At 46.5% G+C, this 26,579-nt stretch overlaps 2 protein-coding genes and 1 long non-coding RNA gene across 4 annotated transcripts in view; 1 reads left to right on the top strand and 2 right to left on the bottom strand.

Moving 5' to 3' along the window:
• Window positions 1-21,610, bottom strand: gpn1 (GPN-loop GTPase 1). The gene is made up of 13 exons (XM_041993835.1): window positions 21,413-21,610; window positions 20,809-20,902; window positions 20,103-20,209; window positions 16,675-16,712; window positions 16,233-16,311; window positions 16,058-16,152; window positions 15,742-15,787; window positions 15,277-15,423; window positions 1,953-2,035; window positions 1,831-1,870; window positions 1,666-1,756; window positions 1,478-1,585; window positions 1-975 (listed from the first exon to the last, which is right to left on the bottom strand). Exons 1-13 carry the CDS (start codon window positions 21,578-21,580, stop codon window positions 869-871), a joined length of 1,203 nt encoding a protein of 400 aa, XP_041849769.1. The 5' UTR covers window positions 21,581-21,610; the 3' UTR covers window positions 1-868.
• The window catches only part of LOC121645612, an 18,027-nt gene continuing 1,208 nt past the window's right edge, over window positions 9,761-26,579 (top strand). Inside the window, exons 1-3 of the long non-coding RNA XR_006011459.1 lie at window positions 9,761-9,838; window positions 20,397-20,404; window positions 21,622-21,626. This is a non-coding gene — a long non-coding RNA (uncharacterized LOC121645612). The remainder of the gene's footprint in view (window positions 9,839-20,396; window positions 20,405-21,621; window positions 21,627-26,579) is intronic.
• LOC121645428 overlaps window positions 23,083-26,579 on the bottom strand; it is a 13,518-nt gene continuing 10,021 nt past the window's right edge. The window contains exon 2 of one of the 2 annotated variants that reach the window (XM_041993888.1): window positions 23,083-24,484. In XM_041993888.1, coding sequence (XP_041849822.1) covers window positions 23,459-24,454 — 996 coding nt within the window. In that variant the 5' untranslated portion in view covers window positions 24,455-24,484 and the 3' untranslated portion in view covers window positions 23,083-23,458. Of the gene's footprint in view, window positions 24,525-26,579 lie in introns of both variants that reach the window. The other variant, XM_041993879.1, reaches the window with a different exon arrangement.

Below are 26,579 nucleotides of genomic sequence, written 5' to 3' on the forward strand. Positions count from 1 at the left end.
TTTTAGTTTTATCATTCATATTCTCTGAAAAATGACCCAAAACAACTGAATCTGGCACATATTCTGCCAGAGTACGTAAACATAGGAGCACAAGACTGATGGTGCTCCTCCCCAGTGATGGAGAGGTTTAGTTCCCTCATCCCGGTTCAGTGAACCTTTATTGATCAGGAGGAAATGCGACGAGTTTTACACCAAACTGCAGGAAAGGTAACAACAAGCCATTTTACAAAAAGAAAAAGTTGCGCTAACAAAAAAGTGAAGTAAATTATTTAGGATGAGAAGACGAATCTATCTGGAACAACTTCAAACCAAAACTGGTGTCAGAGAAGATTCTGGACACCTGTGGATGTTGAGACCTCCTGTTTCCAGTCCCTCTGTTCTACCGGGACCAGGTTCTGATCCGAGCCGAAGCTGGACTGAGAAATGACAAAAACCAGAGTCCCAACAGAACCACGTGAACACCTGCAGACTTCCACTGGCAGCAAAAATCCAGTTTGTGTTCTAACAGTGAGAACAGAAGAGGTCTGATCCAGATCCAGATCCAGATCTGAACCTAAAGCTCGTCGTTATTCTGCAGCTCAGGAATCTTTTCAGTGTTTCACTAACTACAGTCCACACGGAGCAAACAGGAGACTTCTTTTATAAAAATAGAATTTTCAGTCAGGGCAGAAGCAGCCAATCAGCTGCTCTGATGAGTGGGAGGGGTCAGAGGTCGGGGGTCACTGATAGGTCAGTTCAACACAGACAGGTTCTGCTTCAGGAGATAGTCTGTACCCTGCAGAGGTGAATGGCTTCCACAACAGTTCACTTCGTCCCAGTCCGGGACCAGAGGTCCGGGACCAGAGGTTCGGGATCAGAGGTCTGGGGGTCAGGGAACATCAGGCACCACACACTTCCTGTTTCGGGCCCGAACCACTTCCTTTCTCTCCTTCAGGAAGTTCCCGAAGGCGTCCTTCTCTTTGCTCTCCTCCGCAGCTGAAAACCAAGATTGGACTTTTTATTGTTTTGGACTCTGATGTCATTTACTGAACTAATGAGTATTTTTTTCTACTTTCCTGACGAGATATTCTAACAGCTAAAGAAAAGAGTTGTTAAAAAAGCAGATGAAGACCTCTGCTCGTCGGCTTGTTGCTTCAGTTTTGTTCTTTTATTACCTCATTAATTCAGAAAACAGCCTTTTTTCCCACCAATGAAGCGTGTTGGGACGCTCCGTCGGATCTGAACGATCAATGTTTCAAGTTCATTTATCGATCCGATCAGAAGACGGACCAGAACCAAACAAGCTCAGTGAGGGGGAATAAAAAGGATGAGACACATTATAAAATCGGAAAAATCTGAATCAAAAACAAACTTTCAGTTTTTAAACAAACACATCCACCGATTATTTCATGTTTATTTATTTATTGAACTTTTTTTACTTTACATTCTCCAAATGATTTGGCTATTTTTCTAATAAGTTGTGAAATTCTTCTCTCACCGTTGTGGTCGATGTCATCTGTGTCGCTGTCCTCCTCCTCTTCCTCGCCGTCGTCAGGGTTACCGCGTGTCATGATGAAGTCGCTGGGTCCCGCGATGTCGGCGTCCTCTGTGGACAAGAAGTGATCAGAAGGTTAGCGGACTAAAAAAAACGAGGGTTTGGTGCGGCGGGAGCATCGAACAGCGCACCTGAAGGCGGCGCGCTGGTCATGTTCACGGCTCCCAGGTCTTTCCTGAGCCGCTCCAGCTGCTCCTGCTGCTTCCTGCTCTGCGTCTCCGCCTGGTGGACAGGAAGTCCGGTCAAACACAGACAACTTGAGGACAAACAGAATCCCAGCACAAGAAAACGCTCACCAGCTGTTTGCGGAGTCTTTCATATTCGGGCCGATAATCCCTGAGGAGGCAGGAGGTTGAGGTCAGAAAGAAAAAAACCAAAACAGCAGGAACAGCGATGCAGAGCTGGCTGGAGATCTCACCTCTCGTACTCCTTGGCAGCATCTTCCACCTGAACAAACAGCTCGTCCAGGCCACTTCCTGTCACTGCCGACACGCCCACCACCTGCGACAGGAAGACAAGAAGATTTATTGGTCCAAACTATGGTTCTGATCATGTGACCGCAACACGCAGCAAAAATACACGTCTGGCTGAAATTAAAAAAAAAACAAAAAAAACATTCACACTGGTTGTGTTTGGTCCACTTCCACAGATAAGGTGTGTCCCAATTCAGGGTCTGCACACTTCGAAGTGCGGATTCGTCGGCCACATACGTCATCGCGGTGCGCGAAGTACTGTCCCAATTCACAGAATTTGAAGGACCCTCCGAATCCACCCTTCGAATCCGCACTTTGTTTGGCCTCAAACGAAGGATGCTGGTGATGCATCCTTCGCGGCCTCTTTTCTCCCATAATTCGTTGCGCACAGGACGGTGGCGAATCAGCAACCTCACAAGAGTCTTATTAAGTTTAAATAAAGTTTTATTTTAAAAAAAAGTTCGTTTTTTTAACTACACTTTAGTATAAACGTTACAAAACCAAGTACATTTAAAGCATGTTTGTTAAAGGGTGACATTAAAATTCGGTAATATTTGATATTCAGATACTGTTGCAAATATTTTATAAGCATTTTGATTCATTTACTCATTTATTATTCATTTACTCATTTAAGCATTCTTATTCATTTATTCATTTACATTTTATCCTTAGATTTTAGTAACGTGCATTAGGCTTTGCTTTTAATAGAACTACAGCTTAATTGTCATCATTGCTTTGCAGGTTACAGATAGTGTATTCACATAAACTCATATAAGGTTACTGAGTTCAATACTGAGAAAACAGCTGACCATTAGCGGCCTTGACAATGTTCTAGATGGCCACTAGGGAGTAAATCGTAAATATTTTTGTATCTCTTTGCTTATCTATTCACTCCTAGCAGAACGGAATTTCCCAGTAACTCAGAAATCATTAAAAGAATAGCCTTTGTGTGAATATTGTGAGAAAAAGTACAAGGGAGTCAGTAGAAGGGCAGAAAAAGATAGTGAAGCAGAGCATAGTATCTTTTTCCTTTCAGCTCTGACGCATCTCAGACGAAGGACCTGGAGGAATCAAATTCCCGGAAGAAGGATGGACCACCTTGCAAAATACACATTCACATGAATGCGCACCACATGCACGCACATAGCCACAATGCTTTGTATCACTATAAATGAGGAGGATAATTTAGTTAGGCGGGTCTTTTGGCTGAACCGAAGGGTCCCGACACTTTGTGTATTAGTGATCAGAAGCTAAGCTAACAGGCCTCCTTCTCGAGAAGATATGTATTGTTTTCTTATTACTGGCTTAACAAAGAATTGTCAATTCTACTCAAACTCTGGTATTTTTGCCTTCTTTTAAAAATGTGGATTTTTGAACACTCTTCCTTCTGATGATTGATTTACAGGTGGTGAACAAATCTTTTAAAGCCAACAAAGAATATTTTAAAACTTCAATTGGTGACCCACGACGTGATCCACTAAGAACGGCAACGGAGAGCATCCAGAGCAGGATTCGGGTTGTCTGAGTCTGGGCCCACCACAACAAAGGTAAGCAGTAACCTATTGTACTTAATGTACTGAATACTGCAGATTGATTTTAACCAAATTTATCAGACATCCTGAACCCTCACTCTGGTGAGTAAAAAGCCAGTCTGTAGGAAAGCAATTCATTATATGGTAAAAAGTTAAAGGGTATTTCAGTCCCTTTAAGGATAGGGGTGCCAGTCCCCTACAAGTAAACAGGGTTTCAGTCCCTGTAAAAGTGAGGTGCCAGTCCTCACCGCAGGAGGTTGGAGTCCTCCTGTGAGTAAAAAGGGTATTTCAGTCCCTTTAAGGATAGGGGTGCCAGTCCCCTACAAGTAAACAGGGTTTCAGTCCCTGTAAAAGTGAGGTGCCAGTCCTCACCGCAGGAGGTTAGAGTCCTCCTGTGAGTAAAAAGGGTATTTCAGTCCCTTTAAGGATAGGGGTGCCAGTCCCCTACAAGTAAACAGGGTTTCAGTCCCTGTAAAAGTGAGGTGCCAGTCCTCACTGCAGGAGGTTTCAGTCCTCCTGTGAGTAAAAAGGGTTCCAGTCCCTTTCTAGTTTTGGGGTACCCCGTTGTATGTTTTATGTTTGTCTAATGTCTTATGAATAATAATTTATGAATCCAAATATAAATATTAAGATAGATATATAATTACAACAATAATTGTGGGGAAGAAAAAATATATATATATATAAATAAATTGTATGTAGAGCAAACTGTGGTGGCTTTGATACACAGAACATAGAGCAACTGAAGATAATAACCTAAAAGTGTGGGATTGCGCTGTCCTATTCTAGAACAGGACAGCAGCAGCTCAGAAGCTGTGGTGATTTTGCTTAAAGCATTGTGATATTTTTGCATTGTGAGTGTTTTCAGAAGTGTTTTGAGAAGCTGTGGTGATTTTGCTTAAAGCATTGTGATATTTCTGCATTGTGAGTGTAAATCAGAGCTTCACTTATTTTGCTATGGTATTTTACATACTGTATTGTGATATCTTTGCATTGTGAGTGTTATTAGAGCTTTAGAGATTTTTCTGTGGTGATTTTTGCCTGCAGCGTTGTGGCATTTTTGCATTGTGAGTGTATTCAGAGCTTTAGTGATTTTCCTATGGTATTTTGTCTACAGCAGTGTAATATTTCTGCATTGTGAGTGTATTCAAAGCTTTAGTGATTTTGCTATGGTAATTTTGCATGTGACATTGTGACATTTTTCCATTGAGAACTTCATTGATTTTGCTATGCTGATTTTGCATGTGGCATTGTGATATTTCTGCATTGTGGGAGAATTGTATTGTGGGGAGGCTTTTAAACACAGAGCTTTAAGTGTTTTAAAAAAAAAAAAAAAAAAAAAAACTCTCCGCTGTCTTCATTTAATTCCGGACAGTAGGGGATTGAGACAGCAGAACTTTTACTGGATAAATTTTTCTGCTCTGTGGGGAAAACTGTATTGATTGTTGACTTCTGTTGTGTGGAGAATTAAAACCGGGTTTTGCGAATATCACACCGGACGCTGAGTGAACATTTTGACTGAAGCATCGCACTGGTGGAAACCTAGCGGTGTTAACATAAGCCAGTGGTCTGGTGAAGTAGGTTGATCTGTGATCTCGCAGGTGGTGTGAAGGTAGCAAACCCGGGGACAAGATCCATTCACATACATCAGAGTCCATATTTTATAACATGTCTATTTCAGCAGAGCAAGTCCCTCCTGCGGAGGGCAAGAAAGATAACTTTTTAACTCGTGTAAAAAATCAAGCCCAGTCAGGCATTGCAGGCAAAGAAAAAGAGTTTGATTCTTTTTGGTCAGATTGTGTGACTAAAATGCAGACAAGCCAGGTGAATGTGGTAAACCCTGACCCTCGGAAAGTTTTGATATGGTTAAAATGTGCAGGATCTGAGGCAGAAGGAGCTAATGAGGTTGTTAAGAAAGACATGGAAAATGCGAGTAGGATTAATAAGGGTAAGAAGAAGAAAAAATTTGAAGAAGCCGAGAATTGGAGAGCTTTTATTCATCATATCTATATTACTGCAACAGCATTGTATGCACTTCAGCGACACCAGCGTAGCAGACACGGGGGGTCGAGCTTTTCTCCCTCCCGTCCTGGTCCACCTCCTTATCAGACCTCTCCAAGCCCTGCTCTTCAGGCGCCCATCCTTAATGTAAAAGGAGGATTTTTGGATTGTGAGGAGGCTTGGGCAGACTCTTTGACTTCTCATACTACCTTGTATCCATCACTGAGTCCTGCAGGACTTCTCCATTCTACATCAATGGAGCAGGATAAGAGGGACAGTTCTAGCAGAAGGAATGTTACTAGTCAGCTTATAGACCACCCTCAGGAGACTGAGCACACGTCTTGCTCCCAGACTGAACCACTTTCTGGTTCAGACGGAACATTTTCTATGACAGTGGCAGGAGTTTTGAGTGCCACTCCAGTAAAAGCCAGCACGAACCCCTTTCTGCAGCAGATGGAGGACATTTCTAGACAGAGCCACCAACAGGTTACTCATGACTCCACTTCTTCGTGGCATCCTTCTTGGGACCCCGCTCCCTCTGCCAGCATGGCCACTTCTGACTTGATTACTTTTAAAAGCACAGAAAACATTTCTTCAGTGGAACCGCAGAGCTCTCTCACCGAGCCACAATTGGGCCCACCATACTTTCAGAACATGCCACAGCGACTTGGAGGAAATTTTCCTCTGATGCAACACCAAGCTGGAGGCTCAGTTTACAAGCCTTATTCTTTGACAGATATGCATTCTCTTACTTCTAAGTTACCTGCTCTCACTTCTGGGGGACTGATGTGGTGGAACAAAATGATTTCTCTTACTGCAGGGACTCAATTGGCTCTGGGAGATGTGCGAGGGATGGTTGCCTCTTGTACATCCACTCTGACTCTCAGGGAACTTGATTACTTGGCAGGAACTTTTACTCATCCTAATGACACCCCTTTGGGACCTTATGCTACTGCATGGTCAGCTGCACTTGACAGAACATTTCCCCCTCCTGTGGGTGATGTAGCTAAAATGACTTTCCAGAAAGATGACAAAGAGACACCAGAGGACTATGTACTGAGATGCATTACTACATACACTGACAGGGTGGGGCATCACCCCAGCTGTAGTGAGGTCCACTGTTCATGGTTTAAGCAGGCGTTTGAGCCTGGCCTCCCTATTGAGGGTGAGGACAAATTAGGGGACCAGCCTGACCTTTTCCCTTCAGAAGCTTTTGAGCGTTATTGCATGTTTGCTAAGCATCATCTTAATCAGTATGACAAAAAGCAGAAGGACCAGCAACATCAGAAAGAAGACATAGAAGTCACTGTGCTTAAACTACAGCTTGCTAAACTTAGAGAGGAAGTTAATAAGGACAAAAAGACCAAAGAAGCTAAAAAACAGATGGTAGCCACGCCCCCTACTCCTCCACTTCAGGCCCCGGTGACTGTAGCTCCACAGGCCCCTCCCCCAGCTATGCATCAGTCCTATTATCCAACCTACTCTGGCCCTCCCAGAGGGCGGGGTAGCTTTCAGGGACGGTCCAATGGGGGCTGTACTAGGCGGGGTGGGCGGAGAAGGGGTGGATCTGGGCGTCAGGGTTGTTACAGTTGTGGACAGACTGAACACTGGCAGAGGGAGTGTCCCTTCCTTCAGCCACTCCCACATCAGGCACCCTATGCTTCTGCAGCACCGCCTCCTGGAACAGGGACGGGGGAAGACCGCGAATAGGGGTGCCCACAAGGAACCTATCCAGTCATGGGGGAGGAGGCAAAGCCCATGATGACCGACAGAGTGGGTGGAAAGTTTGTGACTTGCTTGGTAGATTCAGGGGCAAAATGGTCCACTTTAACCTCTGTTTCACCTGAACTTCGGTCCACTGATATCTGCCACTAACTGCTTCTCTCCCCACCGAGGCAGCTGGATATCATTTTGAACATTGCTATGTTTCCTCTCCACACTGCCCAGTCCCACTGATGGGCAGAGACATCCTCACTAAGCTGAGAGCAGAAATTCTTTGTTCTCCAGATGGAGTGACTGTCAGATTCCCTAATGGAAATATAGTGGACTGCAACTCTGGTCTCATTCATTCTGCCTCACATGGACAATGGCTTCTTTCCACCCCTCCTGCTTCTGCACCCAGCATGCAAACTGAACATGCACGTATATTCTGGCTTCTTTTGGATGACCTCACACCTTCACCACAGTCACTGCTCACCCTGTATGCTCAATGGTCCCCCTGGATCCATCACCATGCTCCCTACGGCCCCCCTCCTGACCCTCCTCACTGTACTATGTTATATGATCGCTGGGACACCAGCACTGATTATTATCACAGATGGACAGATGAGGCTGTGGGGACCTGGGACCTGTCTGGCTCTGGCATTGTTTTGGGCCCCCAAGGTGTGGCTGCTTTAATTGATTTAACCCCTGAACAGTTATCCTTTTATGAAATGTCTCCTTCTGCAGCACCTCATGTCACTCTGGCAGTCAGTCCTGCTCATTCTGCTAAAGATTTAGGCCCTATGTGTAAGCAGGCCTCAGATGCTTCTGACTGGGTAAACACTCAGCTGCCCCAGGTTTTGTTTTCTCCCTCCACTTTACTGTACAAAATCTGTTCCCTCACTCAGGACAAAGCTACACCTGAAACTCTTCTTTTGGACAGACAGCATGGCTGTGAAAAAACTGACCATCCACATAAAGATTTCCTTTGCTCCACTCTGCCCTCTTCCCTGTGGGCTGAGGGGCCTGGTGATGTGGGGACCCCTATGAAAGTGTCTCCTGTCACCTTCAACTATGAGTCCCCCAAACCTGTCTTTCGAGCTCAATATCCCATTTCTGAAAAAGCTATGGCTGGATTGAGACCTGTCATTGCTGATCTTAAAGCTAAACAGGTTATTTATCCTACCTCTTCTCCCTGGAACACTCCTATTCTCCCTGTCCCCAAACCAGGAACTGACATTTTCAGAATGGCACATGACCTCAGACTCATTAACCAGATAACCAAAACCAAACCACCTGCAGTCCCTAATCCTTATACCTGCCTGAACTCCATCACCTCCCAGTTCCAGTTTTTCTCTGTCATTGATCTGAAGAATGCTTTCTTTCACATTCCTCTCCACCCATCAGTTCAACCTCTCTTTGCTTTCACCTTCGAAGGACAGCAATACACTTATCGTGTTCTTCCTCAGGGCTGGGTTCTGAGCCCTGGGATCTTTAACCAATGTCTCAGAACTTTTCTAGAGGACTTGGATATTCCTCCAGGTACCACTCTCTTACAGTACGTAGATGACCTCCTAGTGGCTGGAACGGATATGACAAGCTGTCTTAACCTCACCATGTCCCTGCTACAGAAACTGGCAGATGGTGGCTTCAAAGTTTCAAAAGATAAAATGCAGTTTTGCAGACCTGAAGTTCTGTTTTTAGGACGTCTTATTTCTGGCCAGAATCTGACTGTCTCTCCTGATCACAGAAATGCCATTCTTCATGCTAACAAACCTCTTACTGTTCAGGACATGCTTTCTTTTCTTGGCTTAGTGGGATATAGCAAAAATCATATCCCCTCATACACGGAGCGCACCAGTCCTCTCAGAGACATGGTCACAGAGGCTGGTCACCGTAATCTTAAAGCCACACTCTCATGGACTACTACAGCTGAGGAAGCCTTCATTTCCCTCAAACAAGGATCTGGCCTCTGCGGCTGCATTGGCCAGACCTGACTACTCCTTACCTTTTCACTTGGACACCTCATTGTCAGGAAAACATGCTCATTCTGTCTTATATCAACTTAAGGAGGGATCACGCAATATCCTTCGTTATGACAGTGTCACACTTGACCCCATGGAGGTCCGACAGCCAACTTGTGTCACCGCAACTGCAGCTGTCGCTGCTCTACTGGTGAAGTCTGCTCCTGTGGTTCAGTGTCATCCTCTCACTGTACACACTCCTCATGGAGTTAGAGCTTTGTTGGACTCTTCTGCTTTCACTCTCTCTCCTCTCAGACACACAAAAATTTCCCGCATTGTGTGTCAGCCCCATATCACCTTTGAGAGCACCCGTTCTAATGCTGCTGAGGCCTTCCCTGATGGAGAATCACATGACTGTGTGCCCAGAGTTATCTCTCTTTCATCTTTTCGCCCTGGCCTGTATGCCACACCTCTTTCTGATCCTGATCTCTCACTCTTTACAGATGGTTGTTGTTTTAGGGGCGCACAGGGGGAGTTAAGGGCCGGATTTGCAGTGGTCCAAGATGTAAATACACAGAGAAAAGAAGGACAGTTTGAAACTGTCCTAGCTGAAATCATTACAGATGAACACAAGTCAGCACAAAAAGCTGAACTAAAAGCTATCATTGCAGCCTTAAAATATGCAAAACATAGAAGAGTGAATATTTTTTCAGATTCTGCTTACATTGTAAATGCTGTACATATGGAACTTCCACAGTGGGAAAAAGGTGGATATCTGACATCCACTCACAAACCAATAAACATGCCAAACTCATGAAGGACTTGGCACAGGCTCTCTTAGAACCCACAGAAGTAGCAGTTGTTAAAGTCAGAGCGCACACGAAAAGCCAGGACAGGCAAGCCAGAGGAAACGCAGCGGCAGATAAAGCAGCAAAAAACGTCACTGGCTATGTGGATTTTTGAACACTCTTCCTTCTGATGATTGATTTACAGGGGGTGAACAAATCTTTTAAAGCCAACAAAGAATATTTTAAAACTTCAATACTTTTAAGGGGTTAATTAAGTGTGTACCGGCTGGAAAACAACAGAGCCTCAAACCGTTTTTTTTTTTTTTTAACTGTCGGTGTTGCCGCTCCGTGTTCAGCGTCTACTGACGTTTCCTACGAGTGATTTCTGAGGTTTAAGTGATTAAACGTCCTGTGTTGTTGCTATGGGAAATTCTTGTAGACTAGGTAGGCTGTCCCATTTCACGAACGTTAAGCAGACTTCGAAGTGTGTAGACTACGGAGGACACTCTGTAGCCTACGTAGTCTGCGCACTTAGAAGTGTGCAGACCCTGAATTGGGACACACCTATAGTCTGGTTCATTTGGAGCAGTGTGAACGTGCATTCAGATTCTGCTTCAAACCGAAGAAGAAAAACACTGGTCCGACTGTAAACCGAGGGTCTCCTGGTTCGGACCAACGAAGCCATCTACGGTCCGACTGTAAACCGAGGGTCTCCTGGTTCGGACCAACGAAGCGATCTACGGTCCGACTGTAAACCGAGGGTCTCCTGGTTCGGACCAACGAAGCGATCTACGGTCCAACTGTAAACCGAGGGTCTCCTGGTTCGGACCAACGAAGCGATCTACGGTCCGACTGTAAACTGAGGGTCTCCTGGTTCAGACCAATGAAGCGATCTACGGTTCGACTGTAAACCGAGGGTCTCCTGGTTCAGACCAACGACGCGATCTACAGTCTGACTGTAAACCAGGGGTGTCCTGGTTTGGACCAACGAAGCGATCTACGGTCCGACTGTAAACCGAGGGTCTCCTGGTTCAGACCAACAAAGCGATCTACGGTTCGACTGTAAACCGAGGGTCTCCTGGTTCGGACCAACGACGCGATCTACAGTCTGACTGTAAACCAGGGGTGTCCTGGTTTGGACCAACAAAGCCATCTACGGTCCGACTGTAAACCGAGGGTCTCCTGGTTCAGACCAACAAAGCGATCTATGGTCCGACTGTAAACCGAGGGTCTCCTGGTTCGGACCAACGAAGCGATCTATGGTCCGACTGTAAACCGAGGGTCCCTTGGTTCGGACCAACGAAGCGATCTACGGTCCGACTGTAAACCGAGGGTCTCCTGGTTCGGACCAACGAAGCAATCTACAGTCTGACTGTAAACCGAGGGTCTCCTGGTTCAGACCAACGAAGCGATCTACGGTCCAACTGTAAACCGAGGGTCTCCTGGTTCGGACCAACGAAGCGATCTACGGTCCGACTGTAAACCGAGGGTCTCCTGGTTCAGACCAATGAAGCGATCTACGGTTCGACTGTAAACCGAGGGTCTCCTGGTTCAGACCAACGACGCGATCTACAGTCTGACTGTAAACCAGGGGTGTCCTGGTTTGGACCAACGAAGCGATCTACGGTCCGACTGTAAACCGAGGGTCTCCTGGTTCAGACCAACAAAGCGATCTACGGTTCGACTGTAAACCGAGGGTCTCCTGGTTCGGACCAACGACGCGATCTACAGTCTGACTGTAAACCAGGGGTGTCCTGGTTTGGACCAACAAAGCCATCTACGGTCCGACTGTAAACCGAGGGTCTCCTGGTTCAGACCAACAAAGCGATCTACGGTTCGACTGTAAACCGAGGGTCTCCTGGTTCGGACCAACGAAGCGATCTACGGTCCGACTGTAAACCGAGGGTCCCTTGGTTCGGACCAATGAAGGGATCTACGGTCCGACTGTAAACCGAGGGTCCCTTGGTTCGGACCAACGAAGCGATCTACGGTCCGACTGTAAACCGAGGGTCTCCTGGTTCGGACCAACGAAGCAATCTACGGTCCGACTGTAAACCGAGGGTCTCCTGGTTCGGACCAACGAAGCGATCTACGGTCCGACTGTAAACCGAGGGTCCCTTGGTTCGGACCAACGAAGCGATCTACGGTCCGACTGTAAACCGAGGGTCCCTTGGTTCGGACCAATGAAGCGATCTATGGTCCGAATGTAAACCGAGGGTCCCTTGGTTCGGACTAACGAAGCGATCTATGGTCCGACTGTAAACCGAGGGTCTCCTGGTTCGGACCAACGAAGCAATCTACAGTCTGACTGTAAACCGAGGGTCTCCTGGTTCGGACCAACGAAGCGATCTATGGTCCGACTGTAAACCGAGGGTCTCCTGGTTCGGACCAACGAAGCGATCTATGGTCCGACTGTAAACCGAGGGTCCCTTGGTTCGGACCAACGAAGCGATCTACGGTCCGACTGTAAACCGAGGGTCTCCTGGTTCGGACCAACGAAGCGATCTATGGTCCGACTGTAAACCGAGGGTCTCCTGGTTCGGACCAACGAAGCGATCTATGGTCCGACTGTAAACCGAGGGTCCCTTGGTTCGGACCAACGAAGCGATCTACGGTCCGACTGTAAACCGAGGGTCTCCTGGTTCGGACCAACGAAGCAATCTACAGTCTGACTGTAAACCGAGGGTCTCCTGGTTCAGACCAACGAAGCGATCTACGGTCCGACTGTAAACCGAGGGTCTCCTGGTTCGGACCAACGAAGCGATCTACGGTCCGACTGTAAACCGAGGGTCCCTTGGTTCGGACCAACGAAGCGATCTACGGTCCGACTGTAAACCGAGGGTCCCTTGGTTCGGACCAATGAAGCGATCTATGGTCCGACTGTAAACCGAGGGTCCCTTGGTTCGGACCAACGAAGCGATCTATGGTCCGACTGTAAACCGAGGGTCTCCTGGTTCGGACCAACGAAGCAATCTACAGTCTGACTGTAAACCGAGGGTCTCCTGGTTCGGACCAATGAAGCGATCTACGGTCCGACTGTAAACCGAGGGTCCCTTGGTTCGGACCAATGAAGCGATCTACGGTCCGACTGTAAACCGAGGGTCCCTTGGTTCGGACCAACGAAGCGATCTATGGTCCGACTGTAAACCGAGGGTCTCCTGGTTCGGACCAACGAAGCAATCTACAGTCTGACTGTAAACCGAGGGTCCCTTGGTTCGGACCAACGAAGCGATCTATGGTCCGACTGTAAACCGAAGGTCTCTTGGTTCGGACCAACGAAGCAATCTACAGTCTGACTGTAAACCGAGGGTCCCTTGGTTCGGACCAACGAAGGGTTCTATGGTCCGACTGTAAACCGAGGGTCTCCTGGTTCGGACCAACGAAGCGATCTACGGTCCGACTGTAAACCGAGGGTCTCCTGGTTCGGACCAACGAAGCGATCTATGGTCCGACTGTAAACCGAGGGTCTCCTGGTTCGGACCAACGAAGCAATCTACAGTCTGACTGTAAACCGAGGGTCCCTTGGTTCGGACCAATGAAGCGATCTATGGTCCGACTGTAAACCGAGGGTCCCTTGGTTCGGACCAACGAAGCGATCTATGGTCCGACTGTAAACCAAGGGTCTCCTGGTTCGGACCAACGAAGCAATCTACAGTCTGACTGTAAACCGAGGGTCCCTCGGTTCGGACCAACGAAGCGATTTATGGTCCGACTGTAAACCGAGGGTCTCCTGGTTCGGACCAACGAAGCAATCTACAGTCTGACTGTAAACCGAGGGTCCCTTGGTTCGGACCAACGAAGCGATCTATGGTCCGACTGTAAACCGAGGGTCTCCTGGTTCGGACCAACGAAGCGATGTACAGTCCGACTGTAAACCGAGGGTCTCCAGGACTTTGATCTCCTCCGAACACATGTCCGAGTTCGTTCCCTCCTCACTAGTGATGCACGATATGAAAAACTTCAACCAATGCCAATAACCGATCATTTTCTGCTTGTCCTGGCTGATACCAATAAGTTCATATTTTATGTTTATAGTATTATCTGCAGTTTGTGCTGATGCAGTGATGAAAAACTGATATTTAAGTAGCTCTGGCTTATTTCTAACAGCAATCAAAAAGGTTGGGCTCTTTAAATGTTCATTTTTTTCATGTCATAGCACATAAATGTGGCCATTTGCTGTAAATAACAGCAGCAAAAGACAATTCCATTCAACAAAGTGCATCCCTTCAGATTTGTGTAGCAGATGTTTGGTTTATCTCCAAAGTTATTTGGATTCGAATATGAAGTTAAATGTACTGACAAACTGTGTCAAATCAAATTAACAAAATAAAGTGCTTCCTCAAAAAGGTTCACAGAACTGTGAATGCTCTGACTGCATGATTAAAAAAAAACTTTTTTTTCAACATGCTTTTTGCATGTTGAAATCTTGAGCCAACCACTGAGCCGTCAAGCTTAGCATGCTGACCGGACTGACATCGAACGTCCGTGTCTGTGCTAAAACGTACATGGAGACCGTTCTTGTTTATCAAGCGGTGGATGTGTGTGGCAACGATGTCATTGAGGGCCAGGAGAGAAGGGAAGAGAAGAAGCGTCGGTTTGGAAGGGTGTAACGTGGCTCAAAATATTCTATTAACTTACTAAAACCTGGGTTCTCGACGACAGAAAAAGGCTGGTTGTCGAGCGCCAAGTTCCATCACCTTGTCATTAATGGCCTTGGCCTTTTCAGGGCTCCAGACTAACTTTTTTTTAAGAGGAGCACAGTGGTCCTTTTACGTTTCATTTCCAGCCTGGTCATGAAACAGAGGTGAACGTCGTGTGAATGCAGCAGCTGCTGCTGCGAGAAGACCAAGCCTCGTATGAGAGGGTCTGCACAGCACCGCTCCTCGTTGGGAAGATAAACTCCCTTCATTCACCTCCGTCTCCAAAAGTCTCAAATAACACCAGAAAAACTCGCTAGAGGGTCTGAAAACTCGCTAAATACACCCACAAAGTTGTATTTGTAGCTGGCAACACTGAGGAATAATAAATTCCTCCAAGACCCGCCTCTTTACACACTCTAGCCAATCACAGTGCTCGTTCGTCCCCGCCCAGTCCCAGCTGCTTTCACCATCCACACACCAGGAAGTTCTGGTTTACCAGTCTGAGCTGGTAATTACCGGTAGTTACCATGGTAACTAGCGCTGGCAAACCAGTCTGATCCGGTCTAAGTATTTCCTAAATGCACCACCAAAGCTGCTGATCTGGTAATGAACCGCCATCCCTGCTCTGCGGCAGCCATCTTACCCTCAGGTTGGTGTAGAACTCATCCAGAACCAGGCTCATGGACCGAGTCAGGTTGCTCACATATGAAGTCTCCTGGTTCAGAGCATCTTGGAAGACCTCAAAGTCCTGCATCCACTCCACTGCAAAGCTGTGGTCGATGATGTCAGTCTACAAACCAACACGAGAAACAGTCAACAACAACACATAAACAAACATAGCAAACAATCAAACATTCCTTTATTTGTCCCCAATGGGCAAATAAACCGGCACACGTACACATTAAATCAAATTACAAATACATTATGAAATGAAAAGTAAATATTCTCAACCAGAAAAGGGTCAAATATAAAAGCTTTAGATAAAAGCCACGGCATTTCTACCCAACTTTAAAATAAAGGATTTAAACTCAGGATTTAGCGAGTAAACAACAGGTAACGGCTATCTCCTCCTCCTGGAACAGCGCGGTGAAAGAGACGATGACATCACCTTGTTCATGACCACGATGAACGGCAGCTTGGTCTTATAGAGGATACTGGAAGACAGACATCAGTCGAGGTGAGTTCACCTGAAATTACTCAAACACACCATTGAAAGTGACATCACAGTGACCGACGCCCACATTACATCATCCGTTAATATCCATCCCTTATCCAAAGTCTAAAATACATCAGAGTTTTTACTTCATGTAAACAGGTCCAGTGTTGCACAGCGGTCTAGAGAATATTCAGGAAGCTCACAGCAGTGATGAAACGTTCATTTGGGAGCTCAGATTTATGGCTTCACCAGAACGATTTCCAAATACCTGCAGGCGTACAGCATGTTGGACATGAAGGTGACGGGGTTGACGCTGCGAGACGTGTCCATCACATAGATCACCACACAGGGGAAGGACGACGCCTGAGACACACAAACACACCGACTATGAACACACATGCTTCATATCCAACGACAGATGACCGCCGAGCGAGCCGACCCACCAGCGCCTCGGTGATGATGGTGCCAGACGCAGACCAGGTGAAGACTTCGATCTGACCCGGAGTGTCGATCAGGACGTACCTGCAGGTGGAGACAAATTTACAGAAAAAAATCTTTTTTATTCTTTTTTTATTTGAGTTATTTCTTTATTTGATTGGGACAGAGCAGGTTTATGAACATCAGTCCAAATTAGCTTGATGTAAACATGCTAATATAGCAAAGAATGCTAACTTTCATCTGTAGCTCCAACTCAGGTAAGAAGACAGAATACAAACACCATCCAAAAAACTAAAATACAAGTAAACATACAACAGAGTGCAAAGCGGTTGAAGTGAAATCAGATTCATTCCTCAGAAGGTGACTTTTCTTTTCTTCTATTAAAAACGTCAAAAGAAAACAAAACAGTATCTGAAGTGAAAGAGGATTCGTGTCTACAGGACTGACCGGTGATTCTGCTGCTTCTTCTCAATGAACTGCATCACCTGAAGAAAACACACACAGTTCCCACATTAAACTTTAACATTTAATATGCAGCTAGATTTACTGTCATTGTAGGTTCTGAGTTTCATTTTTCCTTTCACATGTACGCATGCATGAAAACAAACCTAGTTTCTGAGTTAAGGACTCTGCTCCACAGGTTTACCTGCATCAGCGAGAGCGTGGCTAACGTTTAAAACGCTCCACAGGTTTACCTCCATCAGCGGGAGCGTGGCTAACGTTTAAAACGCTCCACGGGTTTACCTGCATCAGCGGGAGCGTGGCTAACGTTTAAAACGCTCCACAGGTTTACCTGCATCAGCGGGAGCGTGGCTAACGTTTAAAACGCTCCACAGGTTTACCTGCATCAGCGGGAGCGTGGCTAACGTTTAAAACGCTCCACGGGTTTACCTGCATCAGCGGGAGCGTGGCTAACGTTTAAAACGCTCCACAGGTTTACCTGCATCAGCGGGAGCGTGGCTAACGTTTAAAACGCTCCACAGGTTTACCTGCATCAGCGGGAGCGTGGCTAACGTTTAAAACGCTCCACGGGTTTACCTGCATCAGCGGGAGCGTGGCTAACGTTTAAAACGCTCCACAGGTTTACCTGCATCAGCGGGAGCGTGGCTAACGTTTAAAACGCTCCACGGGTTTACCTGCATCAGCGGGAGCGTGGCTAACGTTTAAAACGCTCCACAGGTTTACCTGCATCAGCGGGAGCGTGGCTAACGTTTAAAACGCTCCACGGGTTTACCTGCATCAGCGGGAGCGTGGCTAACGTTTAAAACGCTCCCCGGGTTTACCTGCATCAGCGGGAGCGTGGCTAACGTTTAAAACGCTCCACAGGTTTACCTGCATCAGCGGGAGCGTGGCTAACGTTTAAAACGCTCCACAGGTTTACCTGCATCAGCGGGAGCGTGGCTAACGTTTAAAACACTCCACAGGTTTACCTGCATCAGCGGGAGCGTGGCTAACGTTTAAAACGCTCCACGGGTTTACCTGCATCAGCGGGAGCGTGGCTAACGTTTAAAACGCTCCACGGGTTTACCTGCATCAGCGGGAGCGTGGCTAACGTTTAAAACGCTCCACAGGTTTACCTGCATCAGCGGGAGCGTGGCTAACGTTTAAAACGCTCCGCGGGTTTACCTGCATCAGCTGGAGCGTGGCTAACGTTTAAAACGCTCCACGGGTTTACCTGCATCAGCGGGAGCGTGGCTAACGTTTAAAACACTCCACAGCTTTACCTGCATCAGCGAGAGCGTGGCTAACGTTTAAAACACTCCACAGGTTTACCTGCATCAGCGAGAGCGTGGCTAACGTTTAAAACGCTCCACGGGTTTACCTGCATCAGCGGGAGCGTGGCTAACGTTTAAAACGCTCCACAGGTTTACCTGCATCAGCGGGAGCGTGGCTAACGTTTAAAACGCTCCACGGGTTTACCTGCATCAGCGAGAGCGTGGCTAACGTTTAAAACGCTCCACAGGTTTACCTGCATCAGCGGGAGCGTGGCTAACGTTTAAAACGCTCCACGGGTTTACCTGCATCAGCGGGAGCGTGGCTAACGTTTAAAACACTCCACAGGTTTACCTGCATCAGCGGGAGCGTGGCTAACGTTTAAAACGCTCCACGGGTTTACCTGCATCAGCGGGAGCGTGGCTAACGTTTAAAACGCTCCCCGGGTTTACCTGCATCAGCGGGAGCGTGGCTAACGTTTAAAACGCTCCACGGGTTTACCTGCATCAGCGGGAGCGTGGCTAACGTTTAAAACGCTCCACAGGTTTACCTGCATCAGCGGGAGCGTGGCTAACGTTTAAAACGCTCCACGGGTTTACCTGCATCAGCGGGAGCGTGGCTAACGTTTAAAACACTCCACAGGTTTACCTGCATCAGCGGGAGCGTGGCTAACGTTTAAAACGCTCCACGGGTTTACCTGCATCAGCGGGAGCGTGGCTAACGTTTAAAACGCTCCCCGGGTTTACCTGCATCAGCGGGAGCGTGGCTAACGTTTAAAACGCTCCACAGGTTTACCTGCATCAGCGGGAGCGTGGCTAACGTTTAAAACGCTCCACAGGTTTACCTGCATCAGCGGGAGCGTGGCTAACGTTTAAAACGCTCCACAGGTTTACCTGCATCAGCGGGAGCGTGGCTAACGTTTAAAACGCTCCACAGGTTTACCTGCATCAGCGGGAGCGTGGCTAACGTTTAAAACGCTCCACGGGTTTACCTGCATCAGCGGGAGCGTGGCTAACGTTTAAAACGCTCCGCGGGTTTACCTGCATCAGCTGGAGCGTGGCTAACGTTTAAAACGCTCCACGGGTTTACCTGCATCAGCGGGAGCGTGGCTAACGTTTAAAACACTCCACAGCTTTACCTGCATCAGCGAGAGCGTGGCTAACGTTTAAAACACTCCACAGGTTTACCTGCATCAGCGAGAGCGTGGCTAACATTTAAAACGCTCCACGGGTTTACCTGCGTCAGCGGGAGCGTGGCTAACGTTTAAAACGCTCCACAGGTTTACCTGCATCAGCGGGAGCGTGGCTAACGTTTAAAACGCTCCACGGGTTTACCTGCATCAGCGAGAGCGTGGCTAACGTTTAAAACGCTCCACGGGTTTACCTGCATCAGCGGGAGCGTGGCTAACGTTTAAAACGCTCCACGGGTTTACCTGCATCAGCGGGAGCGTGGCTAACGTTTAAAACGCTCCACAGGTTTACCTGCATCAGCGGGAGCGTGGCTAACGTTTAAAACGCTCCACAGGTTTACCTGCATCAGCGGGAGCGTGGCTAACGTTTAAAACGCTCCACGGGTTTACCTGCATCAGCGGGAGCGTGGCTAACGTTTAAAACGCTCCACGGGTTTACCTGCATCAGCGGGAGCGTGGCTAACGTTTAAAACGCTCCACGGGTTTACCTGCATCAGCGGGAGCGTGGCTAACGTTTAAAATGCTCCACAAATCTGGATTTACTAGAAGCGACTATTTTTTAGATTTTTTGTCAGCATTTTGGTTGGCCGACACGACCTCTGGGAGGAGGCTGGATCTGTTACTCTGACGACGTTTCGCTCATATCTGCAGTGTCATGTGGACGTGGTTTTTTATTTTATTATTGTTTATGGGAGGAATGCAGCAGGAAAAAGACAAATGTTCATGTGGACGTAGCCTCAGTTGTAGCACCGATAAGCATCATGATGATGATGATGACCCTGCTGCTGCTGTTGGTGATGATGATGGGGGGAGGGGAGATTTCATTGAATTAAACAATTTAAACAAACTGCATTTTGATTAAAAACAAAGTAAAATAAAAACTGGATTTTGTTTCCAGGGGTTCTTCAGGATGAAATGAAGATGCCAACTTCATGTAAAGTGTCTAAGACATCAAACATCACATCAGAGTCACCTGATCAAAGCGTGTCGCAAACAGGTTGAGTGATGTCACGATGCCGCCGTTGGGTCCGAGGCCGTACTGCTTCATCACTTCTTTGTAGTTCACCGTGTCTCTGATGTCTGCAGACGAGAGGACAGACTGAAGCTACGGAGAGCAGTGGGGACAAAACAGCTGGACCCGTTAGCAGAGTTCAACGGTAGAAGAAGCAGTGCTCTGTTAAAGTGATGTCCAGCAAAGAGACTGGACGAATGTGCACCCTGCTCCCTACAGAGTGCCCTGTATAGGGGTCACGCCATTTTTTCGGAGTGAAAAAAGTAGGGCACTTAAAATTACCCACAATGCATCCTGACAAATAGTGAGCATCGATGGCCACTAGACGGGTCAATATAGACCACAATGCATTGCGGGCAGAAGCTCAACAAGGCGCAAGGAGGCGAAAAAATTGAGCTACGCGAAATTACCTGTAAGCAAACAAAGACTAAAATACAACATAATGAAAAAAGAATTACACGCAACTTTGGATTGGATTGGAATGACATCTTGACGCGGGTTGTGGTTGCCGTGGTGACGGCGGTAGTCACGTGGTTTGCGGTGACGAAAAAATAGGCAGCTTTGTGTCCTAATTGCCAAGAGAATGAGTCACTATGTAGTGCAGCCCTACGTAGTGAAGGAGGGGTGAGGGAGTAGGGCGGACATTCGGACACAGCCTGGGCCTCACCGATGTTGGCAGGAAAGGGAACCTCGTGGACGGCGGGGTCCAGGTTAATGACGTACGGTGGAGATTTCAGGAAGTGAAGATGAGCCGTCAGCCTCTGCAAGACACACAATGAGGTCAGAACACAAAACGCACCTGACATGATGTCACTGAGCAGGAGGATGTTCTACATCCATCTGTCATAGAAGAAGAAAGTACAGACCAACACACAAGAAAACATCTTTATGAAATGTTATCCATGTTTACATTTCACACCTGCACAGGTGGATCTTCTCTGGAAAGACTGGGACAGAAGAACAGGAGGTAATGAAAGGAGAGGAGCATGTAGAGACTGAGTGAAGACTTTTACCTAGACGGACCGATGCTAACAGCAATAACAGCAATAGCAAATAACCAGCAAAAATAAAAAAAAATGAAATAAAAAAGCCCTCCAATAAATCCGTGAAATGTTCCAACCGCGACAGACTGCTGTGGGTGCTTCAGGAAAGAGACGGAGCCGCGTAGAACCGGAATCAAATGAAACACAGTCACATGCTAAACCATCCGACACCATAGCATTATTCACGCAGTTAGCTTCTGTTAGCCGCACGCATTGTCACGAGCTCACCTGGACGAAGGTGGTTTTCCCGGAGCCCGCCATACCCAGGACCACCAGACACACCGGTTTTTCCCGCGCGGCCGCCGGTGGCGTCCCGACATCTCCATCCGCTGCCGAACCCTCCAGGTTGCTCGTTAAATCCGCTCCACCGCCGGGGAGCTGCGATGCAGCTGCCATGTTGGTGGTTGGTATGGCAACCAGCTGCCGTCAGGTTTGAGATAGCGTCGTAAAATAGAAGCTAGCAGGCAGAGCAGGGCCAAGCTGAGCGACAGCGGTTAAAAAAATATTTTTTTAAAAAATCGCTTAATAGTTTATATAATAACATCATGTTTTTGACAGAAAAAAGAAAAGAATGAAAATTATTTTTACATTCTTTAAGACATTTTTACATGTTTATTTTCATATATAATTATACTTTATTCTTACATTTGTGTTTTTTTTTATATATATATGATTTGATACCCAAGGCCTGGCTGTGTGTGTATACGTGTGTGTGTGTGTGTGTGTGTGTGTATATATATACATATATATATATATATATATATATGTATATAAAATAATAATTATTATTATTATTACCCTGCCACTGAGAGTAGACTTTTTACGGGGCTGGTGGTTGACATCGCAATACCAAGCAATTGCAACATCAGGAAAAAGGAACATGAGAAACTGGAGAAAGACCAAGGCCTGAAAGAAGAACTTGAGAAGGCCTGGAAAGTGAAGGTAACAGTGGTGCCCATAGTCATCGGAGCACTCAGGGCAGGAACCCCCAAACTGGAAGAGTGGCTACAGCAGATCCCAGGACAAACCTCAGACATCTCGGTCCAGAAGAGTGCAGTCCTAGGAACAGCAAAGATACTGCACAGAACCCTCAAGCTCCCAAGCCTCTGGTAGAATATATATATATGGAACAACTAATTCCTTGCACTGTAAAATTATCTTTACTGTACCTGGTGATAAAGCTTTTCTGGTTCATCTCGTCGGTTTTTACCTGGACAGTGCTTTAACACTCGGAGTCTCCTGATAAATAAGACTTCAGACGCAGCATGAGCTGCATCTGTGGAGACAAATGTGAACGATTTAACTACCCATGGTATGTTAATGAAGTAATACTGTTACTCTTACAGGTAACATTTTGCAAATATATCTTTTATTTGCTCATCCAATCTGTATACAACTAGTGTGAGTTAAGTAAAGGGAGCAGCGAGCCGTGAGGAGGGTGTGAGGATGTGCCAGGCTGATCTGGGAAATGACACATCACTCTGCCCACAAGCATGAACTGCTCTGTGAAAGTAGAGAAGGAGCTTGGACTGTTTCATCTGCCCGTGAAGATAAGGGAGGGGTGGGTTGATGACAGGACCAACGTCCTGCACGTAGGACGGCATTAGACCAGCTCCTGTGCTGAACAGAAACCTTCCACACACACCTGCTGAACTTTTCAACTACAATCCAGCCTATAAAGACAGATTTCACTGAAGTCTGAGGAGGTTCACTTGTTTTGATTAATCTTCCCACATCATATCTTTGCATCAGTGATTTTCCAAAAAGTAAGTAAAACCAAATCCTTGCTGAGTCCGCCCACGCTGCTGACCCTGCACACCAAACTCAGTGTTTCCTTCATGAATTTAACTCACTGCTTCCGCTATTATCAGGAGTTACAAGAGTTATTGTAAAATTCAGTTTTTCTCTTTTCATACATGAATAAAGTCCAACTTCTACTCATGACGACAACGATGATGATGATGATGATGATGAGTAACCATGTTTGGTAGTTGCTTTATTTGATTTATCATTGAAAGTTTACAGTTGATTTCACACATCAGTACAGATTTAAATGCTTATACATATGTACAGGGGTGAGCTCCACAGATGCCCTCAAATCTGTTTACCTAAAGATCTAAAAGACAAGCATTTAAAACTATTCAAAGCTTTTTACCAAGTCCTTATTTTTCATGTTCTTTTATTTTATTCTCTAACAAAAACCACACACACACACACACGGTTGGGAGCTCATGGGAAGTAGGGTCTCCCTTCGAAGCTCCAGCCTCTTCGGCTTCAGTCCAGGTACTGCCAGCCTAAAGCAGGGTGGGGTTGTTGCTGAGTAACAGCTCTGCACTCTCTGATCCAGTGTCCGAACTTGCCGCAGTGATAGCACCGCCCTCTCCTCTTAGCCCTCCGGGGACGACTGTTAAAGGTCGGGGCTGGCAGCTCCTCAATGCTGAAATCCTCCAGAGCAGCCCAGTGATCATTAATCAGACCCAGGGTCTTTCTCTTTGACTCAAACATGCCTTTAGAGTCCATTGCTTTTAACGTGGAAATGGCTTGTACAAGGCTGAGCGATTCCCAGCAAATAACCTTGAGTTTGAACAACTCTGCTACGTGGGACTGTAAGCTGTTCATGAGAAACGAAGTGGCGAAGGTAGCATAAGCCTCCCCCCAGGCAGAGTCCTTCATTTCTTGAAAACGGGAGATGAAATGTGTCACTGATTCCTTTGGTTCCTGATTACAATATATTCTAGCAAAGAAACCTGGGTCGCTCATGGCAGTGGTGCTAACAGAGGCCAAGCAGACGGTCTTCAGCCATGTTGCCATGGCATCAGCATCCAGCCAGTCAGCATCGGTGTCTGCTCCTGGAACACAAAAGTCTTTCTCCACCTTTTCCCACTTGGAGTTATAAGCCAACTCCAACAAGCTTCTGACTTGAGCAGGACGAGGTTCATATGCCATGCAGAAGAGATGCAGATGCTTATGGAAGTATATGGGTTTAGTAAAAGGATCAGGGGCCTCCTTTAACCAGTTGTAGAGCTCTGTAGGAGTCCATGGAGTATCTAGGACTTGCAGAGGTTTAGTCTGCATATCAAACCTGATCACGGCTCTGGACTCCATCCACAGGTTTCCCTCCTCTGTTTGTGTTTCTTTGGTGACGCCTCCTTCAGTCTCAGTCTGTTTATCTGCTACAGGCCTGGTCACGGTTCTGGCCCTCATGAAGGGGGATACCTCAGGATGTTCAAACCTCTCCTTTCTCTGAGGTTTTGAACAGTTGAAGCCCATGATGACGGCCTCTCGGTCTGGAGATGTTTTCTGTTCTGATCACGGTTCGTCAGGGTTGATCATACAGCTCCTAGAAAATTAAATCCAAAGAAAAGATGTGTTTAATATTTTTAGAAACACACCCACTTCCTATTGTTGAGCAGTGTCCTCATTCCCGACCCGGAGTGGGCACTCCACCCTTTTCCCAGCTGAGGACCATGGTCTCGGATTTGAAGGTGCTGATTTTCATCCCAGCCGCTTCACACTCAACCCAGTGAGAGCTGAAGATCCCGGCCTGATGAAGTCAACAGAACCACATCATCTGCAAAGAGCAGAGACCCAATCCTGAGGCCTCCAAACCGGATCCACCCACCACCTAACTGGTCCTAGAAATAATGTCCCTAAAAGACATGAAGCACAGGGCAGCCTTGGTGGAGTCTAATTTAAAATATTTTAAAAGAACATATTTTAAACATGTTAAATGTGAATAATCTCTGACTAAATTCATGTCAAACCTTTTCACTAAACACTCCGTGGAACACTGCGTTGAACGTTGAAGATGTCCCCTCATGTCGACTTCCCCTCCAGACTTGTCCAGAACAGGCGTATTGGTAAATAACATCTCTATCATTTGAGAAACTGTTCTATAAACAGATGATGTGTGCAGCTGCATCCTGTCGGCTTTACCACAAACACAAGCTCAAACTTCCAGTTTCTTCATTTAACCCTGAAACTCTTTACTGTGGAAAAGTCCAAAAGATCACAGCGTTCTTATGAACCTCTTTGCTGCCGTTAATCCGGCCCTGTGAGATCCTGAGAGAGCAGACTGAGCAGCTGCTTTAGAAAAGACACCTGGAATGACTAACGGAGGTATAGTGCATGAGGCATTCAGGGTCATGGGGATACAGAGTTGTGATGTCATATCCAGAGAGTCCTGGAGAAGCCAAGTCTCTGGCTTATTGTTCAGTAATGTTATTGGACGTAATGAAAAATTGATCAGCCTCATGTCACTGTCACGTGAAGCTGAAGAATGAAGCGTGCTGATAACAGCAGCCTGTTTCCGTTAGACAGTCTTTGCGTTTATTTTATTTACCTTTCAGTACGAACTTTTGGTTTGCTAGTGTCGGCTGTAAATTTCACCCGTTATATGATGAAATTACTGGTGCTGTGCAGATTTTGGATAAACGGCTTCATCTTTTAGGGGCCATGAATGTGGTGAGAACAGGCTCTGAGACACAACCCAGAGCTGACAGGTGGTAGACGGGGTCTATACTGCAGCTCTGCAGGGGCGTGTCCAGAAAAGTTTCGGGGGGTCAAGCTGGGGCACTGGCCAGGAAAAGGGGGCAAATTAGACCTTTATTTTAAGGTTCAGGATTAGGAAATAATGAGCTGGTTATGACTAAAGTGATCATCTGATGTGATAAATGGAAGAATAATTTGTTGTTGATATATTTATATATTTTTTTATCTTTGGATCAGCCTGAGTTGTATTGCGTTGTTACAGGAAACCTGAAGTGAACTAACAGAACTCCACCCATGAAGCTGCAGACTGAAGGAATAACCGTCATCCACCCATCTGTGGCTCGCTGTGGGGGAGGTGAAAGAAGAAGCCTCTCCTCATGCCTATAAGCTAACACCTAAAATGATACTGAACTAAACAGGAAAGTCTGTTTTTGTGATGATGGTACACAGTTTCTATCACAGCTGGACGACTTCACAAAGCTCAACCCGCCTTATCAGCGTCCTCCCTGCTGTCTCTTCTTCTGGACCGGTTAGGAAAGTTAAAGAAATGATAAAGAGGCTGTTGTTCAGACCCGTCCTCAGACTTGACCTTGGTTGTCATGGTTTCAGACCAAAATCTGAGGCCAAAAGCAGGATAAGCCAGATACAGACAAACTAGGAGTGTAACAGGTGACCCTTCCCGCTTCACTAAATATGTTGTACGTGTGAATTCAAGGAAAAAATGGTCGAAATGATTATTTTCATGTCACATATCAGTTGGGAGCTGAAGAGAGTTTAAATACAGAGTTTACAAAGCAAAAAATAGTTTTTAAACTATTATTTATTTCAAATATTCAGTTTTTCTTTTGTTTTGTGGTCTGCCAACCGTAAATCTGGTTCCATCTGATCTGGGATTCGTCTCCAA

Source organism: Melanotaenia boesemani, chromosome 1 (genome assembly GCF_017639745.1).
Source record: "Melanotaenia boesemani isolate fMelBoe1 chromosome 1, fMelBoe1.pri, whole genome shotgun sequence".
NCBI classification, from domain to species: Eukaryota; Metazoa; Chordata; class Actinopteri; order Atheriniformes; family Melanotaeniidae; genus Melanotaenia; species Melanotaenia boesemani.

Coding starts and splice junctions, on each gene's coding strand:
- gpn1 (XM_041993835.1), bottom strand. CDS start 21,580: ATGGCAGCTGCATCGCAGCTCCCCGGCGGTGGAGCGGATTTAACGAGC. Junction 16,312..16,674: donor AAGAAGCAGCAGAATCACCG/GTCAGTCCTGTA, acceptor CTCCACCTGCAG/GTACGTCCTGATCGACACTC. Junction 16,153..16,232: donor CCATCATCACCGAGGCGCTG/GTGGGTCGGCTC, acceptor TGTGTGTCTCAG/GCGTCGTCCTTCCCCTGTGT.